This window comes from Trichinella spiralis (genome assembly GCF_000181795.1).
Source record: "Trichinella spiralis strain ISS 195 chromosome Unknown Scfld2, whole genome shotgun sequence".
In the NCBI taxonomy this organism is placed as follows: Eukaryota; Metazoa; Nematoda; class Enoplea; order Trichinellida; family Trichinellidae; genus Trichinella; species Trichinella spiralis.
Window position 1 is genome coordinate 2320509 of NW_003526941.1, and position 25364 is coordinate 2345872.

At 32.7% G+C, this 25364-nt stretch overlaps 9 protein-coding genes across 9 annotated transcripts; 6 read left to right on the forward strand and 3 right to left on the reverse strand.

Moving 5' to 3' along the window:
• Positions 1-355: 355 nt before the first annotated feature.
• Tsp_03011 (forkhead box protein N4) lies at positions 356-2467 on the reverse strand. Its single transcript, XM_003379299.1, has 4 exons — positions 1977-2467; positions 1283-1406; positions 1066-1218; positions 356-943 (listed from the first exon to the last, which is right to left on the reverse strand). The coding sequence occupies exons 1-4, from the start codon at positions 2465-2467 to the stop codon at positions 356-358; spliced, it is 1356 nt and encodes a 451-aa protein (XP_003379347.1).
• A 1822-nt stretch (positions 2468-4289) lies between these two features.
• Positions 4290-5610, forward strand: Tsp_03012 (peptidase, S1A subfamily). Its single transcript, XM_003379300.1, has 5 exons — positions 4290-4341; positions 4365-4539; positions 4607-4881; positions 5168-5271; positions 5437-5610. Exons 1-5 carry the CDS (start codon positions 4290-4292, stop codon positions 5608-5610), a joined length of 780 nt encoding a protein of 259 aa, XP_003379348.1.
• Positions 5611-6044: 434 nt separating this feature from the next.
• On the forward strand, positions 6045-8059 carry Tsp_03013 (putative trypsin). Its single transcript, XM_003379301.1, has 7 exons — positions 6045-6095; positions 6389-6451; positions 6534-6560; positions 6807-7060; positions 7201-7475; positions 7609-7796; positions 7862-8059. The coding sequence occupies exons 1-7, from the start codon at positions 6045-6047 to the stop codon at positions 8057-8059; spliced, it is 1056 nt and encodes a 351-aa protein (XP_003379349.1).
• A 1300-nt stretch (positions 8060-9359) lies between these two features.
• On the forward strand, positions 9360-10463 carry Tsp_03014 (peptidase, S1A subfamily). The gene is made up of 4 exons (XM_003379302.1): positions 9360-9535; positions 9697-9956; positions 10057-10229; positions 10290-10463. The coding sequence occupies exons 1-4, from the start codon at positions 9360-9362 to the stop codon at positions 10461-10463; spliced, it is 783 nt and encodes a 260-aa protein (XP_003379350.1).
• Positions 10464-10475: 12 nt separating this feature from the next.
• On the forward strand, positions 10476-14772 carry Tsp_03015 (putative trypsin). Its single transcript, XM_003379303.1, has 8 exons — positions 10476-10490; positions 11013-11263; positions 11537-11607; positions 11639-11794; positions 11967-12145; positions 12200-12347; positions 13470-13510; positions 14659-14772. Exons 1-8 carry the CDS (start codon positions 10476-10478, stop codon positions 14770-14772), a joined length of 975 nt encoding a protein of 324 aa, XP_003379351.1.
• A 1771-nt stretch (positions 14773-16543) lies between these two features.
• On the forward strand, positions 16544-17569 carry Tsp_03016 (myosin-4). The gene is made up of 5 exons (XM_003379304.1): positions 16544-16750; positions 16820-16955; positions 16979-17043; positions 17211-17409; positions 17472-17569. Exons 1-5 carry the CDS (start codon positions 16544-16546, stop codon positions 17567-17569), a joined length of 705 nt encoding a protein of 234 aa, XP_003379352.1.
• A 327-nt stretch (positions 17570-17896) lies between these two features.
• On the reverse strand, positions 17897-18704 carry Tsp_03017 (myosin-4). The gene is given in 3 exon segments (XM_003379305.1): positions 17897-18001; positions 18019-18282; positions 18633-18704. The coding sequence occupies 3 exon segments, from the start codon at positions 18702-18704 to the stop codon at positions 17897-17899; spliced, it is 441 nt and encodes a 146-aa protein (XP_003379353.1).
• An 849-nt stretch (positions 18705-19553) lies between these two features.
• On the reverse strand, positions 19554-22463 carry Tsp_03018 (Krr1 family protein). The gene is made up of 12 exons (XM_003379306.1): positions 22330-22463; positions 22178-22240; positions 21908-22051; positions 21541-21616; positions 21319-21396; positions 21056-21268; positions 20890-20985; positions 20658-20828; positions 20406-20580; positions 20158-20350; positions 19829-20090; positions 19554-19589 (listed from the first exon to the last, which is right to left on the reverse strand). The coding sequence occupies exons 1-12, from the start codon at positions 22461-22463 to the stop codon at positions 19554-19556; spliced, it is 1641 nt and encodes a 546-aa protein (XP_003379354.1).
• Positions 22464-23100: 637 nt separating this feature from the next.
• Positions 23101-24347, forward strand: Tsp_03019 (putative membrane protein). The gene is made up of 3 exons (XM_003379307.1): positions 23101-23261; positions 23468-23506; positions 24206-24347. Exons 1-3 carry the CDS (start codon positions 23101-23103, stop codon positions 24345-24347), a joined length of 342 nt encoding a protein of 113 aa, XP_003379355.1.
• The last annotated feature ends 1017 nt before the right edge of the window (positions 24348-25364 follow it).

The following is a 25364-nucleotide window of genomic DNA, read 5'->3' on the forward strand; positions in this document are numbered from 1 at the left end:
GCTGATAACGAAAATGGATACTAGCTTTGTTCATTTGTCCATGGGTAAGTTTCCAATAGCATATTTCATGTTAATAAATAATGATTTAAAATCTTATTCATATGCAAGTACAAGAAACTTGATGAAGATGTAATTTTTCTATTTGAAAAAGAAAATTTTATCCGTTCACACTTCATTTAATTAAGGAGATGTATTCACAAACCGTTAATGTTTCACTACACACGAATATCACAGACACACGTTTTGAAAATTCATGCGATCAGTTCCCTTTGGAAGATCAAAATGAACAGAGTTCACTCTGCTAAAGGGAATCTGAAGTCTTTAAAACGCTTAGATTTTCACTCGTGGAAATCAGTTACTTATTAAATGGTCCGAGGCGTCGTTGACATGTCGGGCGTGCTTTGTTATTAGCATTGTTGAAACTAGCCGATTGCAATGGAAACAGCCTGTTGCCGCTTGAATGCAGCGGACTAGAAGTGTGGACCGGCGAAGGATGACAGTCCACCAATGGCGATGGTGATTGCAAACTGCTGATTTCAGGTGACGGTGTCATCGATGCCGTTGGTGTGAGATTGTTTTTAACAAGTGGCGATCTTGCCTCTTGTAGAGCGGTCACGGGTTCCACTTTCACTGGCGAGTAAAATGCTGCCGAAGGTGAGTGCTCATGCCCAAAGGGTGAATTGCGGTAGAGACACTTAGGAGAGTGGGTTGTTGGCGAAAAAACATGCTGCGGGTAATCATTGCCATAATACTTTGGCGGGGTGCAACCAACTGTCGAGGAGACACCTTTTGGTGTGCTGGAGAAAACGACATTTCCATAATATCCAGCATCGTTTTTTGGTATGTTTGACGACGTACAGCTCGTGCAGTCATGGTAAGATGCATTGCTCTGTTTCAAAAATACATTCGATATTTTAAGATAAATAAACGTATTCAAAACGCTCTAAGGTAACAACTGATAATAAAAGAGAAACGTTTTTTACTCGATATTTCTGGCCTGGTGAACTTTTCACGTCATGGATGCCTTTGAGTCCATTTTCGATCAATTCTAATGCATCTAAAAACCATCGTTTTCAAATTGTTGTTTGCATGATTATAAGCCTCTTTACCGGGATCTTCAAGCGAATCCAGGATCGCTTGGCAATGGGTTTCCCGCATTTTTCTGATTGACTTGTAAATACTATACGCTTTTTCTTCATTCATCGCCCAAAGGGAGCACTGAAATGAAACAGAGGCAATCGTAGTGGCAATGAACGTAATCACACTTCTTTCTGTACATTACTTTTCTGCCTGTTTTCTTCGAATCTGGTGCTTCAATCTTATAAAAGCTTCGGCTAAGAGAGAGATTGTGTCGAATTGAATTTTTCCAACCCGGCATAGCCGTTTTGAAATAGGGAAAATTTGTGCTAAATGATTAAGTTTTAGAGAAACTTCAATTACAGGCGCACACTTTACATAGAGAACTGCAGAATAATAGAGCGATATTTTCAATTTTTAAATGAAAGACCTGTCGAAGCCTATAATAAGATTTACCTGAACAGTATTTACACAAACACAAATATAAAAATAATTCAGTTCGGTATAAAGAAGCTACACGTATTATAGAAGTCTCTGTTATCAGTGATGTCTACAGTTTTAAATAAAAGCAAGTTAATGTATTTTAATTTTTTTAAATGAAATACAATATGTAACAAAATTAGTTTTTTAAAATAGTTCACTTCTTTTTTTGCCTCCCAAAAGTCATAATCCAGAATGATGGATTTGTTTTCAGCATTAACGATAATGACATATGTCCATTTTGAAGATAGACAGCGCCTATACGACACCAACTGTTACCCGAAAAGATCGATAAAATGTTCATCGATGAAACGAGTCGCCAACTGTTCCCGCATTAACATGCCAGGATTAATGCATACAGAAAGAAATTACAGCCATGCAAGATTACTACACCTTAGAAACGTAGAAATAGTACTTACCTTAGAAACTTGTAAATTTCAGATACATGCAGTTTTCCAGTAGCGCTGTTACGCAGTGCAAGAGCTATCAGAGCGCAGTATGAATAGGGTGGCTTGGGAAATTTGTTAGTTGATTCAGACTGGCCGATACTGTTGCGACGCCTACTATGTATCCTAGTTGATTTCACCGACGGCGGGGTAGTCATTTCAAACGGCACAGGCGGGGTTTGGGTCTGAGAAGGTGTGTGTGTGGGCGGTAAATGGGCAGCATTATATAGATTAATGTCGCCACTGCCTGAGGTTAAGCGTTTGAAATTTTCCGCATCCGAAGCCTTATACCAGCTAAACGAATCTCCGGAATTGCTTGAATTGTTCTGGAGCAAGTCGTCAACCGGGCTAGCTATATTATCTAAATCATCGAAAAAGCACTTGTCGTAAAACCCAGGGTTATCCAATTCATCTGATAAGATTTTCAGAATGTCATCTTCTTCGTCTTCGTCCTTTGAATCCATTCATACGGTCAGGTGGGTTTAAATTTCAAATTTTCTACAAACAATAATATCGATAACAAGTTTAAATAAACGCCATAAATCAGCCATGGAAATAATTGAAAATCAAATAAAATATTTATAACTGTGAAGAAATAGAGATGAAAAACACTGCGAACGTCAAAATTTTATTTTACAGATTGATTTCATAATATCTACAGTAAGAAAAAAAATAAACCAAAGGCGGTTCAAATCAAAATTCAAAAATCTTATACCTGAAAATCATTTCCGGTATAACAAGAATTGTGTCAGGAAAAAAAATTATTCAAAAATGCATAAAAAATTATGCTTATTTAAATAATAATATTGATTTGTTAATTTCTTTTTATTTTAATATATTTTTTGGAAGAAATATAAGTGCAGTTCGATCAACTGACCTTCAATTTAATCAGTACAAAATGTGCTAATTTTATTAAAAAATTTTTTAGTTTATTTATATATATCATGCAGTATAAACTTGGTAAAACATTTATGATACATTGGAACTTCGAATATTTTAATCTGAAATGCAAACTTACATAGTTATGCTCATAAATATTACATCTTATATTATTAAAATTCAAACATTTAAACTAAATTAAAAGGTGAATGTATGTTGTTATTTTAAAAATTTCAGTTTATGATAATTTTAGCTGTTTTATTGTGGCATACATGAATTCTTCCATTTCCGACATTAGGCTTACTAAAAGTCTATCCTCTAAATAAATTTTGAAACAATGGTAATGGACAATTGATAGAATTAGGTTACGAAGAGCGCAGGTGACGCAGTTTTAAAATGGCTGTTGGCACAGTGGTTGACCGTATGCATATATATGAGCGGCTCATTCATTGCGATTGATGGTGGAAGAACACTGAAATGAAACGTTGCACCAACAATTGTTGAACAGATGCGACACCGCGTTTGCTTAAGCCCAGACAAAAGTGCCTTGCATCTGTTCCTGTCTAGGATTTCTTCTTCATCTTCTTCACCTTGAACAACTGCGGTAGTTTGTTATGACAGTTGTCAGTTACTGCAGGCTGTTGCTGACTAAAAAGCAAATATCAGTAACGACTGTTATTTTTCGAGCGATTATTGAAATCACCTTCATGTTTATTCAAGTAAAATAAGCAGTAAAGTACTATAGTGTTGCGAGTGATGACATAGAAAATATAGATAAATAAATATAGATACTGAGAATATTTACTTTGCTCACTAAAGTAGGACCATATTGTAAAATAAATGTTATGTAATTATTAACTTTGATGATGAAATTTTAAATAGACTTATTTGCATTTCACTTTCTCCGATGAACCTCATTTTGTATTAAACATTATTTATTTATTTATTCATTTATTGAGTGAACTTGATTAAATATCAATTTTTATTATATAAAAAAATTCATTCATTATCATGTACTGTTATAGTTCTTTTCAGGGTGAGACCTCTGAATGATGATGTGTCGCACTAATTTGCAGCGCATGTTTGTTATTTCACTCCTGATAATTCTGGTAATTTCTACATATCATAACACTGTTAATATGATGAATGGATGTTCTTCATATTTTTTAAAATTTTTAATGTAATTTAATTTCAACCTTTGAAAAATGCAAAATATGATGTGATTATGAAAGTAAATTTTTTGTTTTTGTTTATTGTTTATAACATTTTAAAAAATAGCATAATACATCATTTTATATAATTTTTTTAGTTCACACATAGGTAAACTTTATTTATATTTACAGATACATATGCATATTCATACAGTTGTGGAATATTTAAAGCAATTACTGAAATAAATTTAGATTAATGGAAATTTATCAGCTGAGCTGTATGATGATGGCATCTGTGGTAGACCAAAGTTTCAGCCGAAATTTGTTTCAGAAGATAATCGAATTACAGGTGGTATAGAAGCAGTGCCATATTCTCACCCATGGATTGTACTTCTTACTTCATCTTCTGACACCGAATACAAATGTGGAGGAACTATAATACCTTCAAGAGAACTCAATCGCAGTTCTTACATATTAACTGCTGCGCATTGTTTAGAAAATATAATGTATTTATTTTATGAAAATATATCACTGATGCAATAACTTTTGTTTAACAAAATTCTATGAATTTAGAATATCGGAAATTATTGTTACTGCAGGAATGCATGACAGTAGTGTAAGCAGTGAAATGGGAAGGCAAGTTGCAAGAGTGAGCTCAGCTTCCATAAGTCCAAAATTCAAAGACAACAGAAGATACGACTACGCTGTATTGACGTTAGAACGACCTTTCATTTTTAATGGTTACGTATGCTCTGCTTGTCTGAGCGCAATGCATGAATATTTGAAACCACGAACGAAATGCTTTGCAGCCGGATGGGGAGCCACAACTGGCGGATATTATAAACCAGGTAATGTATTTTGATGTAACTTAATTTTCGAAATTTAATTGCACTGTGAAAAAATTGTTCAAACATAAACTTATTTATAATTTGAAAAGATTTTTTGAATTCGATGAGATGGTAATTGTTGATAAGATAAAATAATAGCAAAATGAATTTTCTATAATATTTTTACAAAAATGGGAACGTAAAGTAAGAAAATGGGATATTTTTGATTGAAATATTAAAAAGAAATATGCATGAAAGTAATGTGTAAACTTCTTATAAATGTAAGAATTTAAAATATTTTTGTTAGTAATGGAAGGACGAATGCTACGAGGTAAACCACCATCTTTTCCTGCAAAGCTCAGACAAACAACGCTGACAGTGCATAGTCATTCTTTCTGTGAAGATGAAAGTGTATTTTCAAAGTCATATGATTCAAAAATAAATTTATGCGCCGGTGATGTATTTGGCGAAAATGGGATAAATAATGTAAGTATATTTTTGACTAGTATATTTTATTTATAGAAACAATTCTTTAAATTTTGTTTCAAAATATTGACAACTGTTTTTATATTGTAGTGTGACTCAGGTGGTCCCTTGATTTGTCTCAAAGAAGGCTTGTGGACATTGTACGGTATAGCCAAAGGGCGGTCTTTGAATCACGTAACACAACCATCACTTTTTGTCAAAGTTTCTGGAATTACTTCCTTCCTTGAAGACATAACTGGATTTTATAAATATCTGCCAAGCTGAAGTTGTCGACATTCAATATGCATTGCTATGTTTACCTTTTACTATTGCTGACTGATAAAGAGAATTTTTGCATTTTTCAGTCCGTTAATTGAGCTTCGCTTATCATGCTCTGTCAGCTTGTTTGTAAAATTTGCATAAAATTTATTTAATAAATGCAGTGCAGAATGTTGACACGTTTTGATGCTCAACAGCCAGTATCGTGGGATGCTTCTTGAAAAATGCAACATTATTTTTTGTAAAAATGACAAAATTCGACATTGTTCCAACCGTAGCGTCTGTTTCACTTTTTGTTTCATTCAAATTTTCATCTATATTCTGTAAGTTTGTATGCTCGTTTTATGCATGTTTTTATTTTATATACTCTGCTTACTTGCAAAACTTTATGATAAGACTTTTTCTAGGGTGAATTTTATTGAGTTTATCAAATTTTAAAAATGCACTACGTTCATCATCAACGTAAGATATGGCTGCTATTTTCTCGTTCAGTTTGTCAATTAATTTTGTCCTCATCTTTACATTTATGTTTACATGAATGCCGTTAGATCAGTTAATTTATTTTAACAAAAAATCAGTTATAATTTAGTTCAACCTTACTGTTCAAGCATGAAAAGCTATCTATATTAGCATGGCATTGTTGAAAATTTTGATTGTTTAAAATTTTGTTTTCTATTTTGCAGCATAATTTTTCGAACTAAGTATATTGAATATCTCTTTAATTGTTAATTGTTAATTTAAATTTCATGCGGAAACATGTTCTATTTCAATATTTATTCTGCAGTGTGTCTTCTCTTGTGCTTCTTCTGCTCTTGCTAAACAGATGAAAGTTCAACGCATTTCATTAGTAATTAATGTTTCCAATCTAATTTGTACCAATTAGCAAAAGTTGAATGTCAAATTCAAATATATAAAAATATATATGTAAGATAAATGTTCATTACCTCATTGTTCAGGTGATTTTTTTCTGACGCATTCAATGCTTTTCAGTAAGCACAAATATTTGTTTTTCACCATCTTGATCATTCAGGTATTTCAAAAATTTATGCTTTTTTTTCTTATTTTTTTACCTGTTCCTTACGTCTTACTTAAATTGTTCATTTGATGCTTTTTGTAAAATTTAAGTTTCACACAAAATTTTTAATGCAGACTTCAATAGCTTTGCTTTTGCACAAGTCTATCCAACTTTATAATAAAATTAGATGGACAGGAGCAGGTCATTTAAAGTGAATGATGATGGTATATGTGGAAGACCAAAATACCAACCGAAATTTAATGTTTCTGATAATCGAATTACTGGAGGCGAAGAAGCAATTCCACATTCACATCCATGGATTGCTTTTCTTAGTTTAACACACGGCAGAAAGTTTGTATGCGGAGGCGTGGTGCTGCAATCTCACGAAAAAAATGTCACTTCCTATGTCTTGACCGCTGCGCATTGCGTAAAAAATATAAAGTAAATTTTAAATATTTTTTACTTTTCAGTAAGAATACTATTTCACTGGTTTGGATATTTTGTTTTACTAAACGCTTTCTAAGAAGTACTTGCATTCAGTTTTAGAAATGTCATTTATAACTGAATAAATTTAATTTTAGTTTAGCTAACTTGATCGTTCAGGCAGGATTTCATGACCTTACATGCAATACAGAAAGAGGAAAGCAAGTAGTTACTGTTAGCCGAATAATAATCAGTGATTTATATATGACAAATTATGACTACGATTATGCAGTATTAATATTGTCTTCTCCGTTGAAATTTACTGATTATGTTATACCGGCTTGCCTCAGTCAGGAGCTTGAAAATTTTCCAATTGGTTCAAAGTGTTTGATAGCTGGGTGGGGTGGTATTGATGGTGGAATCTACAAACCAGGTAATTGATATTTCATTGCTTTTTATTCATTTGCAAGAAACATTTAATTTAAACAAAAAATAATATAATAATACGATAATGGCTTCACATTAATATTGCAATTTTCCCAGAATACTTTTGTGTCCATTTGTAGTAATTAAGAAAAGCGGTGGAAACGTAAAGAGCATTTCGAGCAGATATTTGGTGCTGCCTAAGACATTAATGCAAGCAGTTATAACAATTATTGATGACAGCAACTGTAGCAATGCATTTTTTGCCTCTTATGATTCAGCCATAAATTTATGTGCAGCAGATGTGATGGGAGTGATAGGAATCAACAATGTAAGTGTTGTTTAAAATGTTGCGCAGTGTACAGAATTAATGTGTGTATTTTAATTGTATACAAGTTTGACACTGATGCACGACTTGAATTTCAGTATGACTCTGGTGGTCCACTGGTTTGTTTGAAAGATGGTGTGTGGTCACTGCATGGCATGAGTGTTAGCAGAGCATTTTTTGACAGTACTCAGCCTTCAGTATTTATTCAAATGCCTGCTTTAGTGGACTTCTTGAAAAATATTACAAGCAACTGCACTAATCAGTGAAAACGTTTTATCATAAAACACTGAAATTTTTATAACTAAAATGAATTTTGTTATTATTATTATTATTAAAATTTTTAAACGTCATCAAATCGTCACATTATATTATTGCAGGCCATTTAAAATTATCTGTAATAGTTTTCCGGTAAAAATTAATTTTGAGCACTGTAAATTTGTAGCTGATCACTTGCACTGGTGTAATTGGCTTCACCCACAGGGGATTGTTTTGAAAACTACAGGAAGTATTTCCAGTATACCAAGCAAAAAACCCTGTTGGAGTTCTTAAAATTGAACTGCTGCGCGTAGTGTGGAAAATACGGAATGTGTCATTTATTCTGTCAACAGGATTTAACAAAAATGAGCTAAATTGCTTTTAAAACTGATTTAAACTGGTCTCGTTAATTTGCAATTGAAACTTTTAATTAGTTTTCTTTGCACCGATTAGCTAAAAATACGCGTACATTGGCAGTAAATCTTTAATTTAGTATAAATAAGAAATTAATGTTTGCTGCATTTTTGTTGAAGTACTTTTAGAAGTCAAATATGAAATTTAAATTCAATTTCAATCCATTTCATGTTGCTTTGCTTTACAAAGTGTTCAGTGCTGCGAATAAGCATAAATATTTGTTTCTCATTATGGTGGTGATTCTGGTAATTGTGGAAATTATGACATACATATTTTTCTTTCATTAATTCAGCAGTCTAATTTTCCGTTATTATTTGAGTTGATTTAATAATGTTGGTGAGAATTATGTGAAGTGATTCAATTTATGAATTTGGCTGTTGCCAGTCGATTTGAAAAGATAATTCAGATCAATGGGCGGTTCTGTCATATATTCCATTATTTACGCTTACATAATATTAACTTCTATCCAGGTATTTATGAAACACCATTCTTAAATATCACTTTTGCATTTATTTATAAGTAGTTAAAAGCAACTTGTTTTACCATTTGTATTTTGAGGTTTTTTTCATTGTTAAATTTAAAAAAATTTCTAATTTGAATGAAATGTATAAGTTTAATTTTTATTTTTACAAGGTTTGTTTTTGAGATGCATTTGCTTTAGTATTATTTTTTACGTGGAATATTATGCATACGTATATATTAATAAATTTGATTTTTATGGTTTTATTAAAATTGCATATCATATGCAATTGTAAGCATATGTTTCATGAAAACTTATTTTAATTTTCATCATTTTCCTAAAAAATTTTTTTATGATTTCTGGCTTTTGGAATTTATTATACTACTTCCCATGATGATGGTTCTTGTGGACGTCCAGTATTTCAAGTGAAATATAATATGTCTGAGCAACGCATAACGGGAGGCGTTGAAGCAAATCCGCATTCACATCCATGGATAGTTTTATTGCGATCTTTTCATTCTAATAAATACTGTGGAGGTATTATATTGCCTACTTATTCAGTCAATTTCAGCTCGTTTATTCTTACAGCAGCGCATTGCGTTTATAAATCAAAGTATGTACTTTATGTTGTTTGTTTTAACATTTATAAATTGGTTTTTGTAACTTATTATCACAATAATGCGATTATAACAATAACTTATTATCACAATAATGAATTTTATGATTTTTTTATTCTGAGAATTTTCTGGCATATTATTTCCTGAACTATTTTAGAATATCATATCTGTTGGTACTGGCAGGAGTACATGATATTCAAAGTTTGTCTGATGAAGGGATAGTTGCAGCAACTGTAAAAAATGTATTCATTCATCCATTTTACCTGTACAACAGTGATTATGATGTTGCTATTTTGAAATTAAAAAATCCGCTGTTGTACAACAGCTACATATTGCCTGCATGTTTACCGCGTAAAAATGAATATTTAAAACCAAGAACAAGATGCCTAGCTTCTGGATGGGGCGCCATTGATGGAGGTGCTTATAAACCTATGAAATGTAATTTTAACTTTTTCTTACAAAAATTGGCCATAAGCATTTTTTACAATCAATACACTTTAATGATTGTGTGTTTCAGTGCAAAATTCCATCATAAGCAGAACACCAATATTTACGACAAAATTAATGCAAACGGAAATTATAATTCACAGTCACAGTTTTTGTCAGCATGAATCTGTGTTTTATGACAGTTACGATGATGAAATTTTTATTTGTGGTGGCGATACTTTTGGAATAAAGGGTGCAAACACTGTATGTGGTTATGGCAGGTTCTTATTTGTTCAAAATTTATGTTGTACATTTTAATATTAGCGAGATTCTGGCGGTCCGTTGGTATGCATGAAATCTGGAGTGTGGACATTATACGGCGTGGTTAAAGCGCGTGGGCATCATCATGAAACGCAGCCGTCACTGTTTATTAGCACTGCACGAATAACTGCATGGCTTGAAAGTTATACTAATTTTACTGATTTTGAAAAACGTTAATTTTTAATAATAATGATATGGATGCATGTTACAATAAAAAATAATGATAATTATTCTTTATTGTTAACCTGGAAGTTTAATAAAAGGTAGGTAAATTTGCGTGCATTATGCTGAGTATCAGTGCAAAACTGATATGTTAATCATTTCTAACAGGACACCTTTATTTTTTGCATTAATCTGTCATACTGAAATGCTGCTTTGCAGTGTTTTTCGCTAAAGTTTCAAAATATTTAGTAACTTACCATTTTAGCGAACGTGAAAATGCGGAACAACTAATTACACTATTATGCAATGAAAACTGAAATTTCCATTTTTAGTGTTTATTCAGCTTCAATTATTGTCTTATCATGTTGTAACATTTACTTAAACAAACTGCATATTAAGAATTTAAACTTATCATTTAATATTAATGAAAAGCGATTTTTTGCTTTTACCGAATTTTATAGCTTAAATTTATGAATGAAGTCTCAATCGTAACTTTGAATTCTGATTTACTGTAAAATATTATCTATAATGCTTAATCAGTGCATGTATGATAAATAAATTTAGGCACCGATTGATAGTGAACAGATCAAGGATGGCAATCTAGAGTGTGGTCTTCCAAAATATCAGCCAATATATGAATTCTCTGAAAATCGAGTGACCGCAGGTGTAGAAGCGATTCCACATTCACATCCGTGGCTAGTTTTTATTACTTACAAAATGAAATATGATAAATGTGGAGGTGCCATATTACCATCCAGAGAAAGAAACTCCAGTTCGTTTATTTTGACGGCAGCTCACTGTATATTCAATTTGAGGTAATCATAATTGCGATATATTTGCATTTGTTGAAAGTTTTCCACATTATTCATGATCAGTGCCTATGGAAGTTTATTAAATATGTTTAATATTTAAATATGTTTGATTTCTCAAAGTTTTGAAATGAGTAAAGAAAAATGCAAAAACGGATCTAGATCTCATGGTAAGTGTTTTAGTTTTATGTAGATTTACGTTAATTAAGCGTATTTGCAACTGAAATTAAATTCCGTTTCCGGTTAATTTATGAACACTTAGGAAAGAAGAAATTATAGTTACTGCTGGAATGCACGATCGAAGTTTAAACAACGAAATAGGAAGACAGTCTGCTTATGTCAAACGAAGGGTAATTAACATAACATACAAAAAAAATAAAGGCTATGATTATGGGATCCTGATATTACTGCAACCGTTGAAATTTAATGATTACGTGAAACCAATATGCATTTGTAAAGAAAGAGAACATCTGATGCCAGGGACAAGATGTTTAATAGCCGGATGGGGTGCCATAGATGGTGGCGCTTATAAGCCAAGTAATTTTCTCCCTCTTATTTTGAATTTTATTTAAATATGGATTTATTTGAATTAAAATAGAATTAATATTACTTTTTATGTGTTTATTTAATGTTAGAGACGTTTTTAATAGACAAGTTCTGTTTTTTCCATTAAAATCGATAGTACTCTTGCATTTATTCATTGTTTTAGTCATAAAGAACAACACTATTACGCACAGGCAAACAGTGTTTCCCACAGTATTAATGCAAACAGTTCTAGCTGTTTATAGTAATGCCTATTGTGCAAATGCATCTTTTTTTTCCAAGGGATACGATTCTGTTATTAACTTATGCGCAGGTGATGACTTGGGAGAAAAAGGAGTCAATAATGTTAGTGTGACGAAAAAGTAATAAACTTAATTGTGTAATAACTTTTAATTGAAGGCTGATTCTGGAATGCCATTGGTATGCTTGAGTGAAGGTCTATGGACAATGTACGGTATAGCCAGAGGGCGTTCAGCTTTTCCCCCAAAGCGACTATCATTGTTCATCCAAATAGCATCTATAACGAGATTTATTAATTTTTATACCGGTTATTTGATGCAGGGAAAGTAATTTGAACTGCATTAAGCATATTCATTTTTTGATTATTATAATCCAACGAATTAATGACAAAAGTCATGTTAAAATCATAATAAAATCTTAATCTGCATAGATTTGCAAATCACTTTTGAAATGCATTATTCATATTGCAATTGTACTACATGTTGTATTCATGAAAATGATTATTGTAATTTCCGCTTAGACGTTTTATTAGCTCTGAATTGCACACGCATGCTGAAACAATAAATGCATTCCTTTGTCAAAACATTTACATTATCTGTAATACTAATAATTTGGTTGCACTGTTCATTAATATTTGTCTAATGAACTGAAAAAATATTTTTCGAGTGATGTTGGGTCAGAAAAATGATAAAATCTTATTTTTCATTTTTTAACATCAAAAATGTTTTCATTACGTTGACTGAAAGCTTATTTCTAAGAAAATTGTTGTTGAATTTAATCTGCTTTAGTAAGATGAGTAGAACAGTAACATGTCGTTTAAAGGAAATTGTACTGTTTTGTGGGATGATGAACCCACATAATTATATTTTTCTAAATTATTCATAATTCTGAATGGAATTATGTACGACGGAGCAAAATCAAATATTTTTAAAGTTTAATGTGTTTCATAGCTATTATAATGTTGACTCCCTAGAATATTTTTTTGATAATTATAATCACGGTCTATTAAAACTATGCATTGTAATTACATTATATTGCATTATATTCTAACTTTATCTATATTTACTTTTATTCTTAACTTATATAAGTGCATCTGATAAATGTTAGTTCCAGATCACAAATACGTTTTCAAATACGTTTTAATTGCATCATTGAGGGAAGACTGCAACTTTTCCGTTGAAAATGAAAAAAAGAAGTTGCACATATTGCATTACAACGATTATAGTTTGATGCAGGCATACTTGATTTATACCAGTAGTTTTGCTTCTAAAAGGTTTTTATAATTTTTTTAAGTTTTATTTATACAAAACGGTTTCCTATTTGTAAAAATGTTTACACTTAGACTGTAATATTAAATATAAGATGCATTTTTTACGAACAGTCATCGTTTCAAAACTGGATTTAAAAAAGATATTACTAATTTATGCAGAATCTCAAAACAGCTTGCAAAAGATAGCTGCTCAAGCTATGGTTTGTGAATAAAAATTTGAGCTACTCATTATGAAAAGCAGAAATGTATGTTGTATTAAATGAAATCAGTTTCTTTGATTGTTAATGTAAAGTGTATACAGTTAATTTTGTTGTAATATTTTTGCTTTTTAAGTATTAATTATTTAATTCTACTGTATTTTTAAGTTAATCTCTTTTCATGCAATTCGTTATATATATATATATATATATATATTTATATTTATATATATGATTTATAAATTAATGAAATTTTATACATCTGGCTCAGAATGACAAATGTTGACGTATTCAAAATCAAATGTATGAACTTGAAATTGTACTTGAGTTTTCTCAAAAATTCTGTAATTCCAGATAATACTGTAACTGCGTGCAGGTGGTGAAGAAATGGCGAAGAATTAATGAAGCTGTTTAAAGTAATACAAATTCCATTTTACCATCGTTTTCATAAACGTAAAATGCTACATGAAAAGTTAAAATACAGGTGGTACATTCTAAGTTTTTGAATTAATCAATATTATGCTTAATATGTAATATTCATTGTTAAGAAGAACTTGCATTTAAAAAGTTAGAATGTTTTTAGGCCATGACAGATTTAATATCTGTCAGTTATTATTGAATTTTGTAATTTCACTGTGAAAATATAATTTTGCAACTGTTGATAGATTTTGTTTTATGAAGTTTCATGTAGTTAATTCAGTGATGCTATTATGCTCCAAAACATGAATAGATTTTAATTTGGGCATATGGTTGTGTGTGATCTTGAAATGGTAAATGTAAAGGTGCCTCATTTTTTACATTGCTTTAATTGTTTATCTTTTTAGAGTTTTCTTTGATTTAGATGAAAATGTTGATTACATTTCCAAAATAACTGCACATTAACCTGAATTTAGATATTACCTAAAGTTTGTAATAAAGTAACAGTAAAATGAAAGATAATGTTTATTTGCAAAGTTTGATTTCAGCTTTGTTAATACGTGAAATAGAAAGTTTTTTATGGTATTGTTTTTTTGCACTGTTTTCATTTTTATTTAAGTTTTTTATGTTTTACGTTTTCAACTTACTTATTCAAGTGTTGATAGTTCATTGAGGAATGCAAAACAAACATGTATTTAATGGTATTGCAATTTAGATATCTCTGTTTATATAAGTGTCTGGATTTGTATTTTGTGGCAGCTGTCAACGGATGTGTTTGCACTGCTCTGAGTGAAATTCAGTTCAGACATAGCGTTTTCATTTCTAATGCTATTTGTTGCGCAGATTGACAATGCAATGAACGTCTAATTTGTAATAATAAACCAGTAGCTCAATTTCATAACGCCAACGTTGAGACTGCTAGTTGAGCTTGGAGTATTTAAAATTTGATTTAAATTTAAATTTACAACCTAATGTTTGACGTAATTGGTTCTACTGAAACTCATTTTGAAATTCTGAACAGTAATTGCGCATTTATTAATTTTTCAAATATTTATTGGGCATTGTTAGAAAAAAGATTTTCACAATTAAGCTTTAGCTTTTTGTCGTAATAAATGTTATTCTATGTTAATCGAATATTCGTGATTCATGTTTTATCAGACGTAAAGCATCGTACAAGCATTTTCATTGTTGCTTTATTCACTGTACTTGATTATTATTTGAAAGTTAAGTAAAAAAATTTTGAATATACAAGTTTTTAAATCATAAGAAATAATTTTCACTTGCAATATAAGAAGTATACGGTAAATGTACGTGAAAATGTGTGCAGAAATTCCACTTTTCTTCTAATTGTTGACAAAAGGAATTATTTTATTTTCGACAAACATTTTTTTATTTCATACTTAAACATTTCTGACATTTTCTTCTCCAAATGCAGATCTTATCATAAAGTAAAGTGGGACTTTTGAGAAAATAGTAGTTGAATGTACAATTTTTCTCTCGTGACAATTCCACGAGCAAAACTGATAGTTGGTTTGATTTGTGAAATTATTTGCTTGAATTTTAATGAACAAGATTTGCTGAGAATGAAAATGTTGAAATCAGCTGGAAAATGTATTTGCCTGTCGATCTTGGTCGATGCCGAATTGTCTGTCACCCGCAACAACAATTGATGAACGTGTTTTCATTTTTCCAGTTATGAAAATTTGTGGTCAAATAAAGCGTGAAAGATTTATGATTCCGGTGCGGAATTTGGAATTTTCGGTTTGATCGCTACGATCTGTTTAGCTTCTGGCCATGTCCCGATAAAATTATTTCGCATTGATCAACTACTTCACTGGTAGGGTTTCATTTGCTTGATTTTACGCAAATTTTTGCACAAACCCCTTGCTTATGCTTATTGTACATATATGTATAAAATGCGTTTGCGCTTGTCCATCGATTATGAATTTAGTCTATAGCTGCTTGTAATGATGTTGATTTTTCCATAAATGACATCGTTTCTATTATTATTATTATTATTATTAGTGTGTTGCAAAGTTGAAAAGCGTGGGTGCAATTATTATTTACCACAAATTCCTGAGATTGCGTTCTTGAATACCGGTTTGTTGCACGCCAGTGCTTGGTTACCTTTCGGCTATCCCGGTTTTTCTTATTTATTATACATCAACTTATTCATCCAGTGCGCTTGTCGGTTGTATCATTATTCACTGGACACTTTTCTTGTACACTTTTTTCTATTCGTTTTCGTAAACGGTAAGTTTTTTAATTATTATTTTTACTTTCAGAGATGATCAACACACATTTTACTATTACATTTACAGTTAAATTACAGTAGGAAACAGTTGTTTTCACAACTTTTGAGTCTGTTGTGTAAAAGCTTCAAATTCACTAGAATTAACGAATTGACAACAAGTTGTTTTTTTCTTTATTATTTTGTGTTAATTATTACTGCGAAGATAATTTTTTTACAAATATCATTTGTGACCGTGATCGGTTTGAATGTCACAAAAGAATGCTACTGACAAGGAGGTTTGTTGAATAGAAGTGCCACGTCATCAAGATATTCGACCTTTAATAATAATAATAATAATAATAATAATAATAATAATGATAATAGTAATGACAGGCCTGGCGGTGGTGGCGGCGGCGGCGGCGCGTTCGTTGCGCAAATATGCTAAGCACGCAAGTTCTTGCTTTATACAGTGCTGTGTTGTATTTGTTGTACGTCGAAGCGACGTGGCGGCCGGGGCGTGTGTCTTCTTCACTTTGCCCACGTCACTGAGACGTCAAGGTGGAATTTTCCGTTGTCCAAAAATAAGTAAAAAGGTAAATGGAATGAATGTTAAAGAAAATTTTTTATAATAAAATAAATGAAAATAACAATAAATACAACAGTGCAGAAGCGAGTGTGCACACAAAGGGTGGCGTGTCGTCAGCGGTGTGTGTGCGTGTGCAATGTATGCTGTGACGATCACGCTTGCCAAGCAGATCGTCTCTGTTTGCCCATTTGGTGATTTCAACGTTCAGTTCAGTTTATAAAGCGAAAACGTTAAGCAGTCGGCAAGCCAGTCAGTATAAGTCTGCTTGAGCAGAGTCGCTTCCAACCGGACCGACCGACGGTATTCATCTCATTCACTTTGGTATTCTTCATCATTATTGCAGCTCTGAGATCGTTTGCATTCTTCCATACTTGCTTGCTGGTTGTTTTTGATGATGTGTAGGCAGCGATGATCGCTTGTCGTTATGTCAGATGGTTGATAAATTTGTTGCCGCTTCAACTGCCTAGGGCAAGCAAACGATCCGTGAAAAGATTGATCCAACCGTTTCGACAGTACCCATTGCAAGAAATGTTGAAGGTCGTTTTGTTGCTGTTGCTGCTGGGGTTGTCGCAATAGTAGTGGGTTTTCAAGGAAAATCCAAAAGGAAAAAACAACAATACCCTTCTGTTTTCGAAATTCTAAGCTTTTATCCATTGTTTAATGTTAGTTTTTGTTTTTTGAAAACTGTTTTTATTTTTTAATTGGATCGAATTTTTCAAAATTTACAGATCGCCGTAGCCGGAGAGGAAGAGCACGGCATTTTTACAGCAACAAGCAAGTAGCGGCGGCGCTCGTCAGTGTTTCTCGCTTGCTCGCTCGTCGGTGATTGGCCGATTCGATTGATGTCGCTGCGATCGCCGGCGAACACTGCTAACGCTGTCGACGCGTCGGCATTTTTCGCGCGGCCGGCGTTGCGCGCGCACGCGCGCGCGCCTCCTGCTTCTGTGAACTCTCTCTCCGGCCTGGGTTGTTTCTTAGCGTTGTCGAATGAATGGAATGAATGAATGAATGAATGATTGAACGAACGTGAGTATGTACGTACGTACGGGTGTGAATGAATGCGAAGTTCGAACGAATGATCGCCTCACTACGTTCAAGCGACAACAACCGCTCTCTCAGCTTCATTCATACTATCAAGGCCCGGAACAGGTTTTCACCCTGATCTAACAGTGTGTTCGATTCGTGTGAGATCACCGTGAAAGCCTTTTCCGTGCTTTCCGTTCAGCTTCGTCAGCCGCCGCACTTGCAGCCTCCCCCCCTTGATCGGTAAGTAACATATTGTAAATTAGTTTCGGCCTTTCGAGCACCGGCAGCGCACGGATCACTGCTGATTAACCAAACAAAAAGCAACCCTAACAGAAAACAATTCCCAACATGGGAAACCAATTTCCCCAACCGACTGCAGCGAAAATTGACGCCAGCCAACCGCTTAGCTACAGCAAAGCTCGTCAGATCTTCTGCGTCCAGAGTCGGCGCCTCGCGTCCAGATCTCCACCGCCGTTTCGGCGACCACCCGCGACTGTGCACGCACAACGCCAGCTTATTTTTCCCTTATTGTTGGCCACGGTCGGCACTGTTGTCACTGGTACCGTCGTTCACAATTCCAAATTGACAAGTCGTTGTTGTTTGAAAACGAAAAGTTACATTTTATCCCGATTCAAAGTTTCCCAACATGTAGCGGTGAAATGATTTTCAAGAATTAATTTTTACACATCACGCGCGAATTGTACTGTATCTTTTGGGCATAATCGTCTTCTGTCTCTTTATGCAAACTTGGCCAATATTTTTGTTCGTTTGTTTTTATTTTATTTTATTTTTTTTGCTTTTTAATAATAATGCGGAGTATTGTTGCTCTTTGTTTTTAGTATTTCATTTCAAAAATTTCACACTCTTGTTGCCAACGTGTATCCATCTGGCGGTGTTGCTATTTCAACGGCGCATCGTTCAGTTCTTATCGCCATCGTACAGTGACCCACTGTACACAATTGTAAAATTGCATTTCTGAATTGTCCATCTCACACTTGATCATGTGAAAATTGAATTATTTGAACAATATTTCTACCCACTTTTGCTCGAATATTAAAGTAAATATTCGACGAACAATTGTTTGCGAAACGTGACTGACAACATGATATTTATTAAATCATTTGTTGGTTTGTTTTTCCTTTAAAACAGATGTGAAATTTGACAAAAATTATGCTTCATTAGAAACTGCTCAATTTTAAAGTTACAGTAATCATATTGATCTTGAATATTACAATCAACATTTGTACCGTAGTAGGATATTTTTGTCCGAAAAAGCTATCCGACGACATTCAGAGCATGTAAGTAATACAAATATTTTTAAACTTTATCAAATTATAAAATAATTGAATAAGTGCATGCAAAGCGAACAATTATACATATATGACCATCTTTTTTACATTGACTGAACGGTATGCGTGATTTTGTTTGTAAGTGTTAAATTAGCATTATTATTTATTCTTATCTGCTTTATACGCGCTTTGTATCTGCTTGTTTACTTTGTTTAAGCGAAATCTGAAATGCGTGAGGGCCGTCAAATTTACATGTTTTGCTATCATTTCAATAAATGCGTGAAATTTGTTCATTCTTCTGCTGGGTGTGAATTCTGGTAGCATATAATCAAATAAAAATGAACTTCACTGACTATTTTCCATTTGAATTTGACGATCATTATGATACTTCCTGTAAATGATCTGCATTATATTCTGATTCAACAAAGCATGTAAATTTATGCGCCGATTTTCAGATGAAAGATAAATTGCAAATCTTAATTACATCTGCTTAGCTTATCCCCATATCGGACTTCTAACCTCGCCTACTTTCTGTTATTGTTGTTATTATTATTATTACTTTTACTTACAAAATCTTCAAATACTGTTTACTGAAGCGCAAATAAACATATTCTGCAAGCGAGCAAGCAAACAATTTCAGCAACTATTTATTGAAGATATACAAAGATTAATTATAGCACTGGTTGTTCAAACTAGTGTTTCTACGATTCATCCTTCTCATTTAAAATGTTTCCATATTTTATGACGTTTTTCAATTTTTTCGGATTTACACCGTAAGCTTCCATACGGCCGTCCGACATTCCTTCCACAAGCGAAACAGTACGCTTCAACTGTTTCTTATCTTTTGGAAATTGAATAAATGCTCGACTGGCTTTTTGCTGTTTCGATGTTGAATTATTATCATCAGTCTCCTTTCTTCCCTTCTGGTTGTTTTCTTTCCGCTGACTGCTGTTCAATATTCTGTATTTCAATTTGACGTTTTTAGCTTTTTTTTGATAACTGTGAAGCAAATATTTTTCTTCTTCTTCAGTTCTAAAATGAATTATTACATTAACATACGAAACGAACTGAAATGTTCGCGCAATTTAAGCGTCATTACGTGTACTGTGTCATCTTCTTCAACGAAACCCAGGCGTTCAATGTTTTATCTTCATTATTAAACACTTCATCTGCACTAAGACCGAAATCGTTCGCCATTACATTCCTGTACTTGAAACGGCAAGGCATGTCGCCGATGACATCCTCATAATCTAACTTGTAGTATTCATCAAAATATTTTTCCACATCTATTTCTGAAAATTAGCTCATTTGCAAACTGCGAACATTTAAAAGTGTAAATTTTTCTACCCGAATTCTGAGCTAGAACTTCCTCTTTCAATTTTTTATTAATGCTGCGATAGGTGTTTGCGGAAGAAATTGTCGGTTCATCGTTGTCAAAATGTTCGTCATCATCTGAATCCGAAAACTGTGGCCTTTTCTGATCCGCATCATCTCTAGAGTAATATTCATCGTTGAACGTTTCCTGAAAATGTTCCCTCTCAATTTCCAATGACGCTACTTTTCAGCGGTTATTATTCCACTAGAGTTTATTTAGTTTACCTTCATCTTTCTGTCATGCTCATCTGGATCGTAATCACCATCCAAATCGTAGTCATTCAATGAAATTGACTCAAGCTTTGCTGTCTCTTTTATTTTTTCCAATTTTTCTGATATCTCTTTCTTTTTCAAATTTTTCAACAGTTTTATTTCTTCTTCTCTTTTCACCTTTTCCTACAAAAAGCTGCACATTCAGAAAATGAAAATACTCTCACCCAATAAACCGATTTTTTACCCTTTCTTTACGCTCTTTTTGTCTTTCTCTGATTTGTTTACGACTATCATCCTTACGTCGCAGTGAGTCTTTTACATCTCTCGGATAAGTGATGATCTACAACATTTCGTTAGCAGACAACAACAAATAGGAACTGTAGTTTTTAAAATTCATCAAAAACACAAACCGTATGCGCGTTCGGTTCTTCGAAACGAAAATTGTGTTTACGTTCAAATTCACTTTGCTTCTCAAGTAAAATTTCATCTTCTTCATAATCTACATTGTCCACAACAGCATCACCATCATCCTTCTCTCTGTACCTGCGGTTGAGCAAGTAATCTCTGAGAAACAGTTCTCCTTCATCAGCCTGCGGATTGTTCCAGTACTTTTGCAAAAAGGCCTTTGAAATAGTTCAATTAATTTTTTTACTTTTCATATAACAAAGCTTACAAGATCTTCCTTGTCAGAGGACGAGTAATTATCACTTTTACCTTGTAACCATTCAGCAAACGATGATTCTTCCTGATCCTAAAATTAATTGTTGCATGGAACTGGTATGCAATGAAAAGAGTAGCAAATGCTTCAGAATTTCTCTGACGTAAATGCTGATTCAAATTTAGCAATATTATACAATGTAATTTAATATGCAAATGCTAAAAATGTTATTTTTACTTCTTCAGTTGCAGTTTTCACTTTTTCCATCAACAGTGTATCATCTTCTTCATCTGATACGGGTATATTGGCGAAGCTAAAAAACAATAAGTTTATTAACGAAGAAATAAACATTGCAGAAAAAATAATATCAGCAGGAGAGCTGAAAATTGGACAAGACTGATTGTCACTTTTATATGAAGCATCTTTGTAAAGTCTGTTCACAAATTGCAATTCATCACCTCTGTATTAGATTGCGCTGGGTTTCAACGTAAGTTGGAATACAGTCTGTTAAGCTTTTATCAGCTGGAACTTTATATTCGTGTTCTTTTTCACTAAATATTTAACTGTTTATTGCGCGTTGCATTTTGCAGGTTTTACTTAATACATTTCTTCGAGTAGACACATTCTTTCATAATCATTAATGCAGAGGGCTGATTCTTTGTCTTTTGAACCACTGCTTTTTTTACTGCTTTTCATTGGTGTCAGTTTCGTACTGCTTTGATGATCACCAAAAAAAGAGGTTTCTGACCTATATATTTTTGGATCTCGAGATTTTAGAGCAGATAATGCTTTAAAAAACGACTTTTCAACACTTTCAGAAATTTCCTATGCAACAAATGAAGGTGTAAAAACCAAATAGAATCGAAAAACATACTTCAGCCAGTTCATCTTCTGATTCATCAGACGGGCTACTCGAATCGGAATTGTCCGTACAGTTCTTCAAATTCCCATACTTTGCCTCTACTTAATGATAAGAAACGACTTTATTTTATTAATCACAGATAGAGTGAGTAAGTATTAACAAACGTGTCGTGCTTACACTTTTGTATTTCTTCTTTTCTGCGCCATGTTTTATATTTGGTGAGGTATTCTTGATTTATGGAAAATGTTTCGGCCACGTTCGAATCAAATTCAAGTATTAAATTATCTTTTTTATCCATTCTACTATTGACAGCATAGAAAATCAGCCTGATACAGTATGCAGTGCTTTGTGATATTCAGGTTTGAATGCTCTTTAGAAGTTTTACATTTGTAAAAAAAGGGTTCATGTAAACAAGTTGAAATTATAGAATTATATGATTTTTATTGGAAGTAGCCTTATTTAATTTATTTTAGTTGAGCTTGCTGTGAAATTGCCATGTACTTAATAATCTTATATACACACAATACAGTATGCCATTCTCCAAACCTCGCGAATTTATTAATTTCTAGCTACTGAACAAGCAGTGGTTTCGTTTGTATTTAATGCTTTTTGTTTTTCGTTGAGTATCAGTTTTCACTTTGTATAGTTTAAATGTAATTTCAGTTTAAATAAAAGTACTTTTTATTTGTTATTTTTTTGTTTCTGTTGAGTAAAGCTATTGCTTCTGAAATATTATATTTGGTGTATTTTTCTCATGGATTATGGAAAAACTGAATTGCATGCATTTTTCGGTATGATTAACTGAATTTAACTGAATAATTTATTTCGCAGAATACAATGTTTTAATGTACTGATTGCGCATATAGTATCTTCAAATGATTATTGAAAATTAATTTGTCACACTTATCGTTTAGAGTGATCATCAAACTTTAATCATGAAATTTGACGGCTTTCGTCATCCACGGGAGCAAGTTGCGCCGATAACTTTGGCTGGCACATTCAGGAACCAACCATTGCGGCTTCTTTTTTACCGAAATCCATTTCTCGGACTGTTTTTTACCATTGGCTTTATTCTTCTTCCATATGTTGGACATCAGTTAGATAAAAAGGGCAAGTTCATTTTATCAGTGTTGACTCTACACTTCGAAAAATAGCTTTCAATATAATGTAACCGCGTTTATTTATAATAACAGTTTGTAGGTAATGAAAATTCTTTAAAATATTGGTTTGCAGATGTTAAAAGACATTTGAGATGAAAGCTGTCTTGTGAATCGACTGTTGATCAAAATTTTGAATTTATAGGTTTTGCAGCCGCAAGAAAGGATTTGATGCGCCAGCTGGGTAAGTTGGATGAGTCTGTAATGAAATGCATACATTTCTGCAATAAATGTCAAAGTTTAAAGTTTCTGTATTGTGTACTTTACTTATTTATATTTATATTTATATTTGTATGTTTCAATTCTGCAGATGAAAGAAAACGAAGCCATAGCAATGGTGAAGTTCAGTTCGAACGCGATTATCATTATCTAAAGCATCATTTGTTTCACAGTTGGGAGAAGAACAACCACTAGTGATGATTTTCTACACTGGGAAAGATAATTGAACAAATTTTTTAAATTTCAATACACAGGACGTGATGCATCTAAAACTGAAATAAATTTTCACTAATCTTTATCTCTGATTTTACTTTAATGAAAAAGTTGCTGAAAGTGCATTGTAGCAAATTTGTTATGTATGGAGTAAATAAATGTAGGATTATATATATGGTGAAATTGAAAATGATGAGTTTGGATGTGTATTTTATTATCAAGCAGTTATTATTCAGTGAAATAGCTTGGAGACAGTACGGCAGATGGGAATGAACACGTCGACCTAGTGGTTTTAGCATACAGAATAAGCGTCTTCCATTTTATCGGAGTAACACCAAGCTTGGCAGTCTGCTGGGCACAGATACGTATGCCAGTAGACGTGATATATGGAATTCCCTAGTCTGCAGCAGCAAAACACATGGTATGGAACAATTACGTTTGGCACTTTCAGGAGAGCGCTGGAAAGATTATTTGCAGAAGTTTGCAAAATCACAAATGCCAGAAGAGTTGACGAAACAGCAATACCAGCGAATACGGCTATGCAGGAAAACAACAGGTTTGCATACAACTATGGTGAAGGAAGAAGAAAATGATCGGTCGTTACTGACAAGCACCTTCTAGATTCACGGGCATTGTATGACTGGCATATGTTTAATTTCATGAAAAAACAATAGGATCATTGAATTCCATATTGCTCATGATCTTAATTATTCATTGAGCATCTCAATGTTACCAAGATGTCTCAATGTTGCTCTTTCATGCGGTTTTAGCTTAGTTCGTCATAATGAAAAGACGCTTACACAAATGAACTTCAAATGTGGCTTAACGTCAAAATAATTAAATTCTAAGGGTGAAAATAAAATAAACTAACATTTTGTGAAAAAGTAATGCACATATGCATGGTATTTATTCAAATCTTTCGACACATTTGCATATAATTTATGCAAAACAAAATGCATGCCAATGGGGAAGTGCAATACGAAAGGAAATTAATGAATTCGGTCTTCATATATGGAAACAATATTGTACAATTACTAATTACACGTAATATGAATCATTCTCAATTGATTATTTAATAAGATATTTAATAGAATTGATTGTTTGCAAACGTATCATTGATTGAGAATAATAATGCCATATTGGATGAAAAGTATAATTCACTCTGTTCATTTTAACTAATTCTTATATATCTATAGCGTTTGCAATCAATCAAATCGAGTAAATATTTATGATTCAAACATTTGATACCACAAAAATGAATTTCAGGTACAAATGATATTACGATCACGAACATTGCTTGGAGTATATAAGTCGTAATTTTTGTATAAATATTCATAAAATGGAAATATATTCCATATTATCAAGAGCGCGTGTTTATTTTCGTTTCCACTGGCTCCTACTAAAAATCACATCACCACTCATTTTTTTTGCAATATCTCTGCAAATACGCATTTATACAACGTGCGACCAGGTTTGTAGTGATTAATTTATTTTTTCTGATCAATTGAAATCATTTTCTCAACACCTTACAATTTTCGACTTTTCAAAAAAGCAAGGCTATAGACTTTGCTGTACTGCGATTTTCGAAGGTATGCTTTTGACACGAAATT

What these genes read in the sequence shown, in the direction of transcription:
- Tsp_03015 (XM_003379303.1), top strand. An exon ending in CACTGTATATTCAATTTGAG is followed by an intron (nt 11,264 to 11,536) that starts GTAATCATAATT and finishes AAGAAATTATAG; the next exon opens with TTACTGCTGGAATGCACGAT. An exon ending in CTGCTTATGTCAAACGAAGG is followed by an intron (nt 11,608 to 11,638) that starts GTAATTAACATA and finishes AAAAAAATAAAG; the next exon opens with GCTATGATTATGGGATCCTG.
- Tsp_03012 (XM_003379300.1), top strand. Translation starts at nt 4,290, where the DNA reads ATGGAAATTTATCAGCTGAGCTGTATGATGATGGCATCTGTGGTAGAC. An exon ending in TGGCGGATATTATAAACCAG is followed by an intron (nt 4,882 to 5,167) that starts GTAATGTATTTT and finishes TATTTTTGTTAG; the next exon opens with TAATGGAAGGACGAATGCTA. An exon ending in CTTTCTGTGAAGATGAAAGT is followed by an intron (nt 5,272 to 5,436) that starts GTATTTTCAAAG and finishes TTTATATTGTAG; the next exon opens with TGTGACTCAGGTGGTCCCTT.
- Tsp_03011 (XM_003379299.1), bottom strand. Translation starts at nt 2,467, where the DNA reads ATGGATTCAAAGGACGAAGACGAAGAAGATGACATTCTGAAAATCTTA. An exon ending in CGAAGAAAACAGGCAGAAAA is followed by an intron (nt 1,219 to 1,282) that starts GTAATGTACAGA and finishes GTTTCATTTCAG; the next exon opens with TGCTCCCTTTGGGCGATGAA. An exon ending in ACAACAATTTGAAAACGATG is followed by an intron (nt 944 to 1,065) that starts GTTTTTAGATGC and finishes TTGTTACCTTAG; the next exon opens with AGCGTTTTGAATACGTTTAT.
- Tsp_03018 (XM_003379306.1), bottom strand. Translation starts at nt 22,463, where the DNA reads ATGGATAAAAAAGATAATTTAATACTTGAATTTGATTCGAACGTGGCC. An exon ending in AAGAAGATGACACAGTACAC is followed by an intron (nt 20,091 to 20,157) that starts GTAATGACGCTT and finishes AATTCATTTTAG; the next exon opens with AACTGAAGAAGAAGAAAAAT. An exon ending in GCCGTATGGAAGCTTACGGT is followed by an intron (nt 19,590 to 19,828) that starts GTAAATCCGAAA and finishes CAACAATAACAG; the next exon opens with AAAGTAGGCGAGGTTAGAAG.
- Tsp_03017 (XM_003379305.1), bottom strand. Translation starts at nt 18,704, where the DNA reads ATGGCGATAAGAACTGAACGATGCGCCGTTGAAATAGCAACACCGCCA. An exon ending in GATACACGTTGGCAACAAGA is followed by an intron (nt 18,283 to 18,632) that starts GTGTGAAATTTT and finishes GGGAAAAATAAG; the next exon opens with CTGGCGTTGTGCGTGCACAG.
- Tsp_03013 (XM_003379301.1), top strand. Translation starts at nt 6,045, where the DNA reads ATGCACTACGTTCATCATCAACGTAAGATATGGCTGCTATTTTCTCGT. An exon ending in GGCTGCTATTTTCTCGTTCA is followed by an intron (nt 6,096 to 6,388) that starts GTTTGTCAATTA and finishes TTTATTCTGCAG; the next exon opens with TGTGTCTTCTCTTGTGCTTC. An exon ending in TTCATTACCTCATTGTTCAG is followed by an intron (nt 6,561 to 6,806) that starts GTGATTTTTTTC and finishes TAATAAAATTAG; the next exon opens with ATGGACAGGAGCAGGTCATT.
- Tsp_03016 (XM_003379304.1), top strand. Translation starts at nt 16,544, where the DNA reads ATGACAGGCCTGGCGGTGGTGGCGGCGGCGGCGGCGCGTTCGTTGCGC. An exon ending in GTCCAAAAATAAGTAAAAAG is followed by an intron (nt 16,751 to 16,819) that starts GTAAATGGAATG and finishes TAAATACAACAG; the next exon opens with TGCAGAAGCGAGTGTGCACA. An exon ending in TTATCCATTGTTTAATGTTA is followed by an intron (nt 17,410 to 17,471) that starts GTTTTTGTTTTT and finishes CAAAATTTACAG; the next exon opens with ATCGCCGTAGCCGGAGAGGA.
- Tsp_03019 (XM_003379307.1), top strand. Translation starts at nt 23,101, where the DNA reads ATGAAATTTGACGGCTTTCGTCATCCACGGGAGCAAGTTGCGCCGATA. An exon ending in CTTCCATATGTTGGACATCA is followed by an intron (nt 23,262 to 23,467) that starts GTTAGATAAAAA and finishes TTGAATTTATAG; the next exon opens with GTTTTGCAGCCGCAAGAAAG. An exon ending in GGATTTGATGCGCCAGCTGG is followed by an intron (nt 23,507 to 24,205) that starts GTAAGTTGGATG and finishes TGGCACTTTCAG; the next exon opens with GAGAGCGCTGGAAAGATTAT.
- Tsp_03014 (XM_003379302.1), top strand. Translation starts at nt 9,360, where the DNA reads ATGTCTGAGCAACGCATAACGGGAGGCGTTGAAGCAAATCCGCATTCA. An exon ending in CATTGCGTTTATAAATCAAA is followed by an intron (nt 9,536 to 9,696) that starts GTATGTACTTTA and finishes GAACTATTTTAG; the next exon opens with AATATCATATCTGTTGGTAC. An exon ending in ATGGGGCGCCATTGATGGAG is followed by an intron (nt 9,957 to 10,056) that starts GTGCTTATAAAC and finishes TGTGTGTTTCAG; the next exon opens with TGCAAAATTCCATCATAAGC.